This window comes from Squalius cephalus (genome assembly GCF_949319135.1).
Source record: "Squalius cephalus genome assembly, chromosome: 25".
Lineage (NCBI taxonomy): Eukaryota > Metazoa > Chordata > Actinopteri > Cypriniformes > Leuciscidae > Squalius > Squalius cephalus.
Window position 1 is genome coordinate 14,867,995 of NC_137146.1, and position 15,334 is coordinate 14,883,328.

Consider the following 15,334-nt stretch of genomic DNA (forward strand, 5'->3'; position numbering starts at 1 on the left):
AAAGTTTCTACCTGGTCTTTGCGATATCAAATGTGTTTGGGTTATGTTCCATATTGGACTCTTAATGCGGAATATTCATGATGAGCCCGGGCAGGAGCACGAGTGCAAGCCAGGGCGATAGATTTGGTTCATCAGCCAAGCACTTTATCTCACAGTGGGAGAAGACGCAGAGCGATCCTCTCCGTAATCACAGGTTCGCATATCCGAAAGAGACAGCCATGCGGAAAATAAAACAGGGAAATCAGTCCAAAGGTCTCCAGGTCAGGGATGTGCTGAGAGTCATATCAACCGGTCAGACTGCTCAGGGAGGAGACCGCAGCACTGTGGTATTTTAGACAAATAGAGTGATTTAGACAGTGAAGCTTCGGTGTACCAGAGGAGTTGATGAATCATACAGAACCCAGGACACATTCATCTGAAGGTGCAGTCTGTTTCCTCAGGCTGGAATGCTTTGAATGACTGATCTCAGATCCAGACTGATTACCAGCAGGGTCTATCACAGTGAGCACATGGTGAACATTTAGGTGTTTAAACCATATTTCATCCGCCACATACAGGCCTTTAGTTCTGATATAAAGACGGATGGAAGAGGGGAGAAAACTCATCCAGAGCTATCCTGAAGACCTGTCTATGAAATCAACTGAAATTGTTTTATAATCAATCTTTTGTGGATTGTAGGCTCATCAGACTGTAGAAAGTGCTGAACGGTTTGATTCAAGATTATTAATAAAGAAAAACAGATACACAGAACGTCAGTTTCAGTTTATTATATAATAAAGGATGACACTGGAAATGTTTGTAAGGACAACATGATAACAAACAAATAAGTGAATTAGGCTAGGCCTATAAATAGATTAAAATAACAGATAGCCTACAGTAAAGGGCTCAAAAGTTTAAGCTTTCATTTTGTATTTTTCTTTTTTAAAGTCGACATGTAACAGAGTTTATGATAGCCTAGTCTTTTCTTCCCTATGATGTATATCCGAGTGAAACGGCTTCTGGTACAAGAAAAAATGTAGGGCGGGACTTCATTTTGTCCATCTGGAATGTCCATTTTGTCCATTTTCAAATGATAAAACAGTGTTTATTTTCAGGTTCAAATTAGATGTTTTAACAATATAGCCTTCAGTATGACTTGTTTTGACCCCAACGCATGAAGTTTTTAATTTTCTGTTAGTTTTCTGGTAAAAACTAGCAATGTCTTGCGCTCCTTATCTTTCCTGAGCGTGTCCTTTTGACGTATATTAGGCCTATGTTTTATATCTAGATCAAGATAAATTATGCTCTGCCTGTTATGTAACTGCCCATGTCTATTATTTGTAAAAAAAAAAAAAAAACCCTGAAAAATATTTGTGCTGGATATCTTGGTCTGTATTACTAAATTCACAGCTTTTAAAAATCAGCTGAAACACACTGTCTCCTGTCACCTACCGCTTATATTATAAGACCATTTTTAAGTAATAAAAAGGTGCCTGCAGAGCCATCTTTAAAATCCTTTAATTATCACTTTTGTAGGATCCCACTGTGTTATCACCAACCAGAGTGTGAAAATGTCAGTCACAGACTCACCACATAAATATGACCTGCAAAATCATTCTACACATTTAGAGTATTTGCATGCTTTATATAGGCCTATCCACTATTTCTGATGTTTGGTAAAATGTGAATTTGCTAGGAAGAAAGTTGGGGGGATTGTGCAATGATGCCTCGTGTTTGGGAAAAAAAACGAATCACTGTACTTATCCCACTGTATTAAATAAGATTATTTTTCTTGTGTGTACACAGTGTAGTTGATAAAGGTATCAGTGTTGCAATAAACAGTGACATTTCTAGCTGGTGAAAAGAGTCACAGTACAAATGCCACCTAAGAAATCAATTAAATACACCTCCTAGTTCTCTTAAATATGCTCCTCGTCGTGGCTAGATCAACATGAGAGACTGCATGAAGATTATTTAGTAATCTATAACTTGCAACAGCAGAAATATTTAAACGGTAGAGCAATGGTACTATGGCAAATTTTGCAGAAGCTTTACAATACTTTTCACAAGGGGACATTCAGATAAATTATATACAGAATACAATTATTGTTGTGCTTATTTATTTTGCAAAACATTTGTTTCAAGCAGTTGTGAAGTTTGAGCGTACTCAGTTTAGCACAGCATCTCACTGACATAAACCGGAAGTGCCTGACAGTGGCGCGCTAGTTGAAAACAGACCCGCGCTGCTGCCAGCGATGATGACGAGGATGTGACGTTTAAGTTAACCGCAAACCGCCGTTGATCCCAGTAAATGTTGTCTTTTTTGTTTTTCACTTGTGAGATAAACTATGGAGTTATCATCACTCATAAAGAAAATCGGTAAGACGCTTAGTACAACAGACAGTTAAACAACAAACAGCTGATTTTGATGTAGCTTGATAAGCTAAACAAGTGAAGCTATATGTTTTGATCAGTTATTTGGGATAAATTTGTGTGCATAATTATCCATCGTGTTAATATTGTTGCCGTATCTCGCAAAAACGTCATGCTTTAGTTTGTTGAAGTCATATAAAGGCTAATGTGATGTTGCGCGTGCATTTTGATAGCTTTGTTATGAGCTCGCGAATAATCTGTCAAACTTCTTTTTGTTGTTTAGTTTATGAAAATAAGATCTAACTGCACTTTTTTAGTAACTTGAATACTTGATCTGTGTTTTATCTGCAATCTGTGTGTTGTGGCATTATGCAAATGCATGTCAACTGAGATATTGCTACGTTGATGCTTTGCATAATAATTCGTTGCATTACATGATACAGTATTATTTATACATCATTGTTTTTTTCTCCATAAGGACACTCCTTAGTGGAAATCAGAGTTCGGGCTCTTAAAAATATCAGAAGTAAACTGGATCATGATCTCATCGCTGTTCCTGATCTGGTCCAGGAAAAGATGCTGTTTGTTTTCCTTCTGGAATGGTTTAATTTTCCAGAAGTTCCAATGCAGGAGGAAGTTCTGGACTTGATCAGCATGCTGTCCAAGGTAGATAATGTTCAGAATGTACGTAAAATGACTCGAGTGTCTTTATATTGTCAGGCTGTGTTTAGTGAAATGACAGGAAGTGATGTTTTAATAGGCCTATTGCAGTGGCACTATTCATTACCAATCAGCTCGGGAGGAAATAAAGTACAAGGGGATGTCAGTATCCACACAAAGAACCAGGCAGATTATTCTACGTGATGGCATGTTTTGAGTAGTATCTAATTTTGGTTTCCCTGTCATGTCAAAGCACCCAACCGGAGCCCAAATGCTACGAGAGGTAGGGGCTGTCGAATTCCTAACACAGCTCTCGCCTAATGTGGATCTTCGTCTCCGAACAACCGTAGACGGCATCTTCGATCAGCTCTTCCACCTCCCAGAGGCCTTGCCTGGTTGTCCACCCACCACCTCCTACGAGCCACACTCTGTTCCCGCGCTGCAGACAGGTATAAAAACATTACATCGATTTTATATCCGTCTGTTCTGCAGATTACTGTAGATATCGATGTCATTATAACCAATGTCAAAGTTGCCACGTGGTCCTTTTGAATAGCTGTCTGACTGCAGCTTCGGAATGAACATGAGTAGACCGTCTGATTCAAAGCAGAGAAGAGCTTGAAAGTGCTGGTTTCTGATGTGCTTTTCAACTACAGCTGCTTTTTCTGTTCTCAGAAGAGGACTCGTCGGCTAGGGGATATTTCCAGTGCAGTAAACCCAAGCAGACAGATGCTCCCACCCCCAGAGTATCATGTAGGTGACATCAACATCAAATTACTTTTTGTTTAACTAACTTTCAGGGAGAACTTAAACTTATTAAATCTTCACTGTAGAATGTATGTTAAATAATCTAAACAGCGGTATGAATTGTCAGGACTCGGGACCGGTAGTACAGATTTGAAGAATAATGTTGTAGCAATTTTGAGCAATTTATCTTTATGTCTGTCAAAAACATGTATATTTTAAAATATATGTATATAATTTATTTCCTAATTTTATATACACTACTGTTCAAAAGTTTGGGGTTGGTAAGATTTTTAATGCTTTTGAAAGTCTCTAATACTCACCAAGGCTGCATTTAAAAAACTGTCAAAAGTTATTATTGTGAGAAATTGTTACAATTTAATACAATTTAAAAACAGTTTTCTATTTGAATATGTTTTAAAATGTAGTTTTTGTTGGAAAGGTTGAGTTTTTAGCGGCCAGTACTCCAGTCTTCAGTTTCATATGATCCTTCAGAAATCATTTTAATATGCTGAATTGCTGCTCAAGAAATGTTAAAACATTTGTGCTGCTTAAAATTTTGTGGAAACTGATAATTAATTTTTCAGGATTCTTTGAGTAGAATGTTCACAAGAACAGCATTTATTTGAAATACTTGTTTTTTGGTAACAATTTAAAAGGTGTTACTGTCAATTTTAATCAAGTTAACGCATCCTTGCTGAAGAAAACTACTAATTTCTTTAAAAAATCGTATTGCCCCTCAACCTTTTGAAATTTGAATGGTAGTATATTTTTAATTAAGCATTCTAGTTTATCTAAAAAAAAACATGAATTAATTTATAATTTTCAGGCATTCTAACTGATGTTTTTAAAAATATCAAATCATTGTCGCTATTCTGTCAAAACCTTATCTGTTATCTAGCCATACAACCCTGCTGACATATTTGTGTATATTTTTATTTAAGAACCAGGCATAAAAACGTATGTGCATGATCGGCAAACATATTATTTCAACCAAAAATGTAAATTCTGTCATCGTTTACTTACCCTCATGTCGTTCCAAATCTGGATGACTTTCTTTCATCTGTGCGACACAAAAGATGTTTTAAACAATGTTCATTGTTTTGTTCATTGAATTTGCAAAAAGCTCTATTCGTCCATACAATGAGGGTCAATGGGGTCCAATTTTGTTTGGACCTAAATGTTCTTCAAAATATTTTTTTTTTGTGAAGAAAGTAAGTCATAAAGGTTTTTAACAAGCATGCACTATACCTGACAGTCTGACCCAAAACTCTTTCAAACGGGCCCTGGAACATCCTTTTTTTTTAAATTTGGCATTTACACTTATTTAAAATCTTTATATCTTTTATTTCTTTACCCCGCAGTCAATACTTCTGTTAGATGCTTGAAGTTCTCCGTTTTTCCATGGCTGTCTTTGAACACAACAGATCGACATATCTTGTCATCAAATGAAAGGTATTGGTACCCTCTGCTTTGTGTAATTTTACCACTGTTACCATCTAATGTATGTCTTATTGCCAAAATGACCTGTTGCTTGCTCAATCTTTAGTTCCCTTAGAAGCGGCAACCACAACTTGGTACGAACCACATGTGAGCTGCTTCGTGACGTCATCATGCAAGACTTCCCCGCTGAAATATTCCTGCAAAGGCCGAGTACAGTTCAAGTAAGATTTAAATGTAATTTCTGTCTTCAATCTGTCAGTTGTTTTAATCCCTGATGGGAGCTTCATAAGTTGAGTGACAGTGATGAAAGTGATATTGTGGGCTCCGTAATCCCCGTTCCGTTCTATAATTGAATGCCACAGAATCTGATTGGTCCTACAATAGGTTCTAGTCCTGAAAGTATTGAAATGACAGCGGAAAATCATGTCTTATGTCTAGGACTGTACCGTGATGATTAGCTGGCAAGATGACACTAGCCATTTTAGTACTAGCGTTTAAAACCAAGTGACAAGCATTGCTGTATTTCTGTCAAAAATGTGTTGGCATGGATGCGTTTGAGATCATTTTTCGGAGATACGCATGCAGTCTCAATGCCCTCAATGAAAATTATTCATCATTCTGATGTGCTAGATTAAAGCTTTGAATTGTTTTGCAAGCATTCTCTTTGGTTCTTAATGCTCTTGATCTTTTGTCTAATTGTTTAAAAATTGAACGTACCACTGATTCTGACTCAGTGATCAGTTCAATTAGGTTTATTGAATCACCCTGATTCATCGGCGTACTAGCTTCGGTACCACTGGAGGGGTAGTGAATTTTAAATCGGTACAAATTACACAACTTAAAAGTCAGTGTCAGGTGGTGGCCTTTTATTTAGTGTCTAATTGAATGTCGAATCACTGCTCTTAAAACACTTGCACCATTTGGATCAGTTGTTTTGTTGTAATGTTAGAACAGTTCTACACATGTTCTGGTAGGTTTACAACTTCTGTTTTCATATATTGCTGTTTTCCCCTCTAGAGTCTGCTGTCACTTCTCGGCCTGAATGTTGATGGTGATGTCAGTTACCTGACGTTGCAGGCATTGGCCTGTCTGGAACAGCTTTGTAGGAACTTGAGGAGTCGCCTACGTTTCTACAGAGATCCAAGCTTTTGCTCAGCCAAGCAAGGTATCCACCAACACCATCTTTTATGAATGTGTTAACTTGTCCTAATGTAAAGGTTTGCTCTTATGAGCTGATCTGATACATTCTTTTGACATTATTAAAATCAGTTATACAATACCACTGGAAATTTTGGGGTCGGTACTATTTTTATGATGTTTTTGAAAGAAGTCTCTCATGGTATTTTACAGTAAAAATGGTAATGCTGTGATTTTACAATTTAAAATAACTGTTTTCTATTTTAATATAGTTTGAAATGTAATTTATTCCAAATTGCAAAGCTGAATTTTTTAGCATCATTACTCCAGTCCCCAGTCATTCAGAAATCATTCTAATGTGCTGATTTCTACTTCTTATTCTTCTTATTATAATTGAAAACGGCTGTGCTGCTTAATATTGTTGTGAAAATCGTGATACATTTTTTTTAGGGCCGGGACTCGATTAAAAAAATTAATCGAATTAATTAGAGGCTTTGTAATTAATTAATCGAAATTAATCGCATATAAATATTTGACCTGAGAACAGTGAGAAGTAATTTTTTTTCAAATGGATTTTTAGTATACCATTGAATAATGACTGAATACATAAGCTTAACCAACAAAATATTGTTTATTTTTGTTCAACCAAGTCCAGCAGACAACTGCAATTTTTGCCATTAAGTGTAGCAATAGCATATTTAGAAATATAGTACATTTCAGAAATTCTGGTAGCTTATAGGTAGGTAGACCTTCTGTAAACTGTTTTTTTTTTTTTTTAAGTAAAACACAATACTTTCTAGTACATTCAGAACATTGGAAACCCTGACTATTAGAAAACATCTCTCTGTTGCTTCAGAGGCCATAACAGACTAAGTCCAACTCTCAATAACCTTGGCCAAAACAATAAAGAGTTCAACATAAAGTGCCAGTTGCACCAACAACATAATACATAGTTCAACATAAAGTGTACCATTTAAAATAAAATAAAAAAAGTGCCAGTGATTGACCTCAGTCCCTATTCTTTCGTGGTTTGTTGTTGTCTGAAGTCATGAACGCTAGTCGGTGCTCCAGTATAATCGGTCCGCCGAAACTCATCCAGTGAGAAACGTCCCGCGGTGCAAAAATAAGTGTGATTAAAATGCGTAAAAAATGTTTAACGCATTATTTTTTGTGTAATTAATTAATTTTAATTAACGTGTTAAAGTCCCGGCTCTAATTTTTTTCATGATTTTTTCATGAATAGAAAGTTAAAAGAACAGCATTTATTTGAAATAGAAACCTTTTGTAACGTTATAAATGTCTTTACTGACATTTTGATTCATTTAACGTATTCTTGCTGAATAAAAGTACACATTTCTTTAAAAAATTCTTCCTGATCCCAAACTTTTGAACAGAAGTGTATTGTTCAGAAGTTCTTCTAAATGTGATTTTTAACTTAGATCATTTTCTAAATGCTGAATCAATATCTGTCTTATTATTTAACCCCTTTAGACCCTGTTTCTCAGAACTCCTCTATCTCCTACCCTCATGAGGTGAGGGGTACCCAACGGTCTGGGGTTTCTTCTCCTGAGGAAAGTTCCCCCAGACCCTCTGTGGTGGGCCGACCCGTTCAGAGGGCACGCGGGGATGGCCAGGACGGAGATGCTGCCTCTTCTAGGTGCTTACTAAGCTTTGTTCTCTGCCTTTAAAATAAAATTGAATATAGGATTTTCTGGATGATCTAGGATGATCTGTTAGATGTAATGTTCATAACACAAAGTTAAAAATAGTCATGCTAAGCTTAATCTCTGGACATGATAGGTGCACTATGCAGGATTTTCAGATACTGTTTGTAAACATAACAGTCAAACTTGGCAATATAGAGTGGCAAAGCGCTTATGCGCATCCCGTGCGCAGAATGATGCGCTTGAAGCAACATGGAGTCAAATTTACGTCCACATGAATGGCATACCCAGGGTTTCCCAACAGAACATTAACAAGTGCTTCACACTCCCTCCACCAAATTGCCGTCCCATAGTGCGTCCTGATGCCATCACTTTCACAGGTAATCAGCGCAGACGTACACGGCTGTCCACGTGATGTAAAACAAAACGGGACTCATCCGACCAGGCGACCTTCTTCCACTGCTCCAAGGTTCAGTTCCAACGCTTGCGTGCACAATGTAGGTGCTTTTGATGGTGGACAGTGGTCATTATATAGGCACTTTTGATTGGTCTACGGCTATGCAGCCACATACACAGTGTGATGCACTGTGTGTTGTGACACATTCCTCCTATGACAATCATTAAACATTTTTTGACTTGTGCCACAGTAGACCTTCTGTTGGCTCAGACCAGATGGGATAGCCTTAGATTCCTTCTTGCACCCACTGGCCAAAGGCTGCGGCCCAGAAATGTCCAGAGCACAGGAATTTAAGAAGAAAATATGAAAGTACAGGCACAGGGCATTGTCTCTGTAGATACAAATATCACTGCACACTTTTAATGGACCATAAGTAATGATTGACAGGCGCTACTTTTTTTATGAGTCTATACTGTAAAAAAAAAAAAAAAAAATTCCTATAGTGCACCTTTAATGTTCAACTATTTGGGGTCTGTAAGATTTTTTTTATAATTAATACTTTTTCTCTGCAAGGATGCATTAAATTGATCAAAAGTGACAGTAAAAACATTTACATTGTTACAAAAAATGTAATCAGTGAATGCAAACAAACCTATTTGTTTCAGGTTTTTTCTACAAAAAATTAAGCAGCACTGTTTTCATCTTTGATAATAATAAGAAATGTTTCTTGAGCAGGAAACCACCATATTAGAATGATTTCTGAAGAATCATGTGACACTGAAGACTGAAGTAATTGCTGCCGAAAAAGTGTGCAATGTGACTTTTTAATGACTAAATTTAGGTTTATGTTGGAAAAGATGAGAACTAAACATAGCGAAAGTATTCGTCACTGCCTTAAGCTTTTTCATTTTTTTTTTTTTTTTTAAATTGCTCACAACCATTCACGTCGTTCGCAATTAAGGATTCTTTTTGATATGTGTGGTACAGCGGTAGCAGCAGTCAGAGAGGGGCTCCCCCCAGGCCATCCCAGCAGTCTCCGCTCCCGCAGCCCCACCCGGAGCTCCCCCCGGAGATGGAAGCGGAGGACTCGCTGGAGCTGCAGCTGCAGCAGTGGAGCCTGGCTAGATTCGCCGTGGCGGCCGTGGAGCACGCTCTCCCTCTCATCAGGACAGGTGAGAGTCCTCTTAAACCCTCTTTCCTGCTTCCAGCTGCTGCTGTTCCCCTCACACGTGCGCTTCCATCGCTCATCATATTCCTCTCTTCTTTTTTTTTCTCCCATCCCCGCCTTCTCAGAGAGCCTGAAGGTTTTCCAACGGGTGCTAGAGCTGCTGGCAGAGGCGCAGGGGCTGCTGGGAGACAGCGTAGCCCCCGAGGTGTGGGACGAGCATAGCCTGACTGCGACAGAGCTGGCAAGTGTCTTCAACAGCACTCCTCCATGGTGCAGATCCACAGCCAATGAGGCTGATGTCTGCATTAGTGCATACAAACACACACCTGTCGCCCGCTCCGTCTCACCCACTTCACTTACTCTGAGGGACAGATGCTCATCGTAGAACGTTAAGCTATCAGCGCAAATCAGTCATGGCACGACCGTTGTTTTTTAGGCCAGGTTCAGAAGTCCCTGAATACATCTGCTTTTTCAATCTATATCATTTGTATTGGTTAAAAAAAATACAATATGCTGTAAGTCGCTTCAATAATGCTCTATTCAACAGCATTAGGCAATGCAATAGCTAACATGGAATAACAATGAACAATCATTTTTGTGTATTTATTACCTTATTTATTATTTATTATCTTAATGTTAATGTATTAATACATTTTTAACATTTCAAGTTGTATAGATTATTTGTATTATGAATGAACATTAAAAATGAAAAATACAATATTTATAAATTAACCTTGATTAATAGATTTTTTAAGTAATTTTTTATTTGTATTCATTATACCTAATGCATTAACTAATGATAATGTTTTTTTTAGCCTTATTTTTAGCGTTTCCCAATAACCATCTATATGTCAACATTTAGGTATAATGAACTTACAATCTTTGTCAGCATTTTATTATTATATTACATTACATAAATTAACACTTTTCAAATATATGTTAGGTCATAATGCAAAAACTAATGTTAACATAAATTGTGTTCTTATTGTAAAGTTTTACTATTCTCATTATGCAAAGTTGATCTCATTCAGCGTGTGAGTATTTTACATAAAATTACATCAGTGCATTGCATACAAAGGATTATGTAGGTCGCATTACACTGATATATCCAAATTTGCCTCGTCCAATGATGATTATTGCCTGTAGAAATCTTTTTAAACTAACTCATTGTGCTTAGTGTGTGTGCGCACACCTATGAGAACGTTCCCCACCGCATATAATTATGCATAGTTCACAGCATGCCTCTCTCCCTCATTGATCTTTAATACACGCTCATGGCATTTTATCTTGAAAAACTGCTGTCATCTGAAAACTTTCTTTGAAATGCACAGGACTCTTGCTGCCCCCTGCTGGCTGGAAAAAGACATGAGATCAATAAGTCTCTTTGTAATTTAGTTTTTTTTTTTTTGTCTCTAAAAGAGGGAGAAATTACTGGCATGCATAGAGACGTTGGGAGACGTTATGTGCCACCACCATGGCATGACTTCCTCTGAACAGCCAGAATCATCTGTGATCCACCACCGAATGGTCTTCACGGGCACTGCCATTTTCACAATACGTCTCCTGCAAACCTTGTTACCTGTGGAGAAGGTGAGTGAGCATATGGCTGTGCCATTCTTAGACATTAATAAGCCGTGCCACCGTGGACATATGGCCGTGTCCTTCATGGTCATTATTAAAACAAATGAGAGTGTGAAACACACCAGAAGTCGCTGTGAAAGGGTCAATTGTTCAGTTAAGCTGTAGACCTAAGGACAGCACTGTAATTATAGACAAATTCATTAGAGTGTGTGCTTGTTTACTGCACATATGTGTGTTTATTACCTTATGTGTGTTGTCTTTGCAAACAGGCTGAAGATAACCTTCCGGAAAGTACAGTGGCTGCCATTTTCCTCTTGTGTCTTGACGCATCCTTCTGTGTGGCGTACCCCCTCATCCATGAGTCAGCCGTGGCGTACCTAGAGCAGGCTTGCTTTGAAAGATACAGCCTGTATCGTAGAGTATACCGTGTTTCTCACTGCATGGAGGCTACATGCACCTTTTTAAAGGATGCACAGGCTGAGGTAATGAATTTTCAAGAGCTACTAACATGTAGGATATCTGCTTGAAGAATATGTTTCTTCTAGTGGATTCATTATTAAGGCATGTAGTTGATATTTCAACTCTGCACTATTGTCTTACTAAATGAGTCACCATGAAATCCAAAACGAACAATTCTTATTTTTTTTTTTAAGGAATATTGCATTATTTACAGATAAATGAGTTATCCATGCACATCTTTTTTTTTAATTCATGCGGCCCTTGTAATTTTTAATCAAAATAACTTAACCTCTACATTTTTTTTCTTGTTTAAGAAGCTGTTTTAAAATTCTACACCTATTGTCTAAATAAATTAAAAACTAAAATATTTTGAAATATTGACTCAAGTTGAGATTTGCTAAAGATTTAATTTATTAGTGTTATTAAATTATTAGTGAAAGGTAATATCTAATTATGAAAATAGAGTAAATGGGCATGAAATCAAAGTAATGAAATCATTTAATCAAAGTAACCTCCCTTCTCTCTTGAAACCACATCTCTTCTCTTCTCTGATGACATGTACACTGCCAAGAGGGCGGGACAACCTGTCACTCACATGACATCACAGCAATTAGTAAACCACAACAATTCACTCAATTCCCAATGGACAAAATCGAGTTCCACCCTACATTTTTTTTACTTGTTCAAGAAGCCATTTCACTCATATATATACAGTGAGGAAAATAAGTATTTGAACACCCTGCTATTTTGCAAGTTCTCCCACTTAGAAATCATGGAGGGGTCTGAAATTGTCATCGTAGGTGCATGTCCACTGTGAGAGACATAATCTAAAAAAGAAAATCCAGAAATCACAATGTATGATTTTTTTAACTATTTATTTGTATGATACAGCTGCAAATAAGTATTTGAACACCTTAGAAAATCAATGTTAATATTTGGTACAGTAGCCTTTGTTTGCAATTACAGAGGTCAAACGTTTCCTGTAGTTTTTCACCAGGTTTGCACACACTGCAGGAGGGATTTTGGCCCACTCCTCCACACAGATCTTCTCTAGATCAGTCAGGTTTCTGGGCTGTCGCTGAGAAACACGGAGTTTGAGCTCCCTCCAAAGATTCTCTATTGGGTTTAGGTCTGGAGACTGGCTAGGCCACGCCAGGACCTTGATATGCTTCTTACAGAGCCACTCCTTGGTTATCCTGGCTGTGTGCTTCGGGTCATTGTCATGTTGGAAGACCCAGCCTCGACCCATCTTCAATGCTCTAACTGAGGGAAGGAGGTTGTTCCCCAAAATCTCGCAATACATGGCCCCGGTCATCCTCTCCTTAATACAGTGCAGTCGCCCTGTCCCATGTGCAGAAAAACACCCCCAAAGCATGATGCTACCACCCCCCATGCTTCACAGTAGGGATGGTGTTCTTGGGATGGTACTCATCATTCTTCTTCCTCCAAACACGTTTAGTGGAATTATGACCAAAAAGTTCTATTTTGGTCTCATCTGACCACATGACTTTCTCCCATGACTCCTCTGGATCATCCAAATGGTCATTGGCAAACTTAAGACGGGCCTTGACATGTGCTGGTTTAAGCAGGGGAACCTTCCGTGCCATGCATGATTTCAAACCATGACGTCTTAGTGTATTACCAACAGTAACCTTGGAAACGGTGGTCCCAGCTCTTTTCAGGTCATTGACCAGCTCCTCCCATGTAGTTCTGGGCTGATTTCTCACCTTTCTTTGAGATCTTGCATGGAGCCCCAGTCCGAGGGAGATTGACAGTCATGTTTAGCTTCTTCCATTTTCTAATGATTGCTCCAACAGTGGACCTTTTTTCACCAAGCTGCTTGGCAATTTACCCGTAGCCCTTTCCAGCCTTGTGGAGGTGTACAATTTTGTCTCTAGTGTCTTTGGACAGCTCTTTGGTCTTGGCCATGTTAGTAGTTGGATTCTTACTGATTGTATGGGGTGGACAGGTGTCTTTATGCAGCTAACAACCTCAAACAGGTGCATCTAATTTAGGATAATAAATGGAGTGGAGGTGGACATTTTAAAGGCAGACTAACAGGTCTTTGAGGGTCAGAATTCTAGCTGATAGACAGGTGTTCAAATACTTATTTGCAGCTGTATCATACAAATAAATAGTTAAAAAATCATATATTGTGATTTCTGGATTTTTTTTTTTTAGATTATGTCTCTCACAGTGGACATGCACCTACGATGACAATTTCAGACCCCTCCATGATTTCCAAGTGGGAGAACTTGCAAAATAGCAGGGTGTTCAAATACTTATTTTCCTCACTGTATATATATATCACATTGAGGAAGAAAAGAGTATCACAACTTCTATTTCATGCTAACTTTAAAGGACCTGCTCACTAATAGATTATTATTTACTCAGCCTTATGTCGAATTGCAATTAGTGCTTCAAGTGGAAATTTTGCTTTACAGGGGGATAAGAATTGGCATGAGCTTTTGGAGCTCGCTGACCAAGGAATAGATGCTTTTCCGTACCATCAGCACTTACCGATGGTGAAGGAATGCGTCCAAATTTGCTCCTACCTGTAAGTTTCTCACAATTATAGAAACCGTAAAAACACCATTGACATCTGCTGTTTTGTCTGGCACTGTGGAAGAAGTGTCATCGTATAAAAATCTGTAAAATCGTGTCTCTTCGTAGGTGGAAATTTGCACAAGCAAGCCCGCTCCTGCAGTCGGAGAGTCAGAAGATATTTCTGAAGATTTTGTCTCACCCTCTGTCCCAAGTGAAGGTGGAAACCTACTCCTGCACTCTGAGCATTTTGAAGGTACAAGATGTGCAGTGAAAACTAGGGAGCTTATTTTTAACCACTTCCTGTAGATAAGTGATAGAAAAGAAAAAGGAAAAAGTTCACCTAGATTTGGAACTGAAAATTCCAGCTTAAACATCTTCTGATTTTTGCTGGAAGTATATCGTTTTTACAGGGTCAAACTTAATTTCACTCAATTCTTTGTGGTTGATTTGCTGGACTAGTACCTGCTAGGGCGAAAGTTAACCCATTAATCCAGTGTTTCCTGCACCGCAGTTCAGTGTTGACTCTCAAAAAAGAATGGTCACTATAGATTCAGGAACAAATGATTTTTGTGATGCATGTTCCAGGTCCTGCCAATATCGAGCAACTTTGCACAGCCATTGAAGAGGAGTGGACCAACATTCCACAGGCCACAATCAACAACCTTGTGTTTTTTTTTTTGTACAATACAGTAAAACTGCACGTTTTAGAGTGGCCTTTTATTGTGGCCAGCCTAAGGCACACCTGTGCAATAATCATGCTGTCTAATCAGTATCTTGATGTGCCACTGTGAGGTGGATGGATTATCTCGGCAAAGGAGAAGTGCTCACTAACACAGATTTAGACAGATTTGTGAACAATATTTGAGAGAAATAGGCCTTTTGTGTAAATAGAAAAAGTCTTAGATCTTTGAGTTCAGCTCATGAAAAATGGGGGCAAAAACAAAAGTGTTGCGTTTATAATTTTGTTCAGTGTATATATTATATCATTGTTATATTATATCATATTCTAATAAAAAATGATGTAAGTATTTAACATTTTCAGTACTAAAAAGTTCTGTAGTTTTGGTTCACTAAAACTTCCACTAAAATTTTATTCGACAAGGATGCATTAAATTAATCAAAAGATGCATTTATAATGTTACAAAATATTTATATTTCAAATAAATGCTGTCAAAACACAAT

At 37.9% G+C, this 15,334-nt stretch overlaps 1 protein-coding gene across 4 annotated transcripts in view; it reads left to right on the top strand.

Annotated features, from left to right (window-relative positions):
* The first annotated feature begins 2,221 nt into the window (after positions 1 to 2,221).
* The window catches only part of rttn (rotatin), a 56,198-nt gene continuing 43,085 nt past the window's right edge, over positions 2,222 to 15,334 (top strand). For 2 of the 4 annotated variants that reach the window (XM_079862612.1, XM_079862613.1), the window contains exons 1-14: positions 2,222 to 2,358; positions 2,831 to 3,018; positions 3,266 to 3,461; positions 3,688 to 3,765; positions 5,121 to 5,211; positions 5,306 to 5,420; positions 6,217 to 6,364; positions 7,828 to 7,993; positions 9,385 to 9,569; positions 9,691 to 9,806; positions 10,985 to 11,155; positions 11,416 to 11,628; positions 14,050 to 14,162; positions 14,279 to 14,405. In XM_079862612.1, the coding sequence (XP_079718738.1) occupies positions 2,328 to 2,358; positions 2,831 to 3,018; positions 3,266 to 3,461; positions 3,688 to 3,765; positions 5,121 to 5,211; positions 5,306 to 5,420; positions 6,217 to 6,364; positions 7,828 to 7,993; positions 9,385 to 9,569; positions 9,691 to 9,806; positions 10,985 to 11,155; positions 11,416 to 11,628; positions 14,050 to 14,162; positions 14,279 to 14,405 (1,938 nt within the window). In that variant the 5' untranslated portion in view covers positions 2,222 to 2,327. Of the gene's footprint in view, positions 2,359 to 2,830; positions 3,037 to 3,265; positions 3,462 to 3,687; positions 3,766 to 5,120; positions 5,212 to 5,305; positions 5,421 to 6,216; positions 6,365 to 7,827; positions 7,994 to 9,384; positions 9,570 to 9,690; positions 9,807 to 10,984; positions 11,156 to 11,415; positions 11,629 to 14,049; positions 14,163 to 14,278; positions 14,406 to 15,334 lie in introns of all 4 variants that reach the window. The other 2 variants (XM_079862610.1, XM_079862611.1) reach the window with 1 other exon arrangement.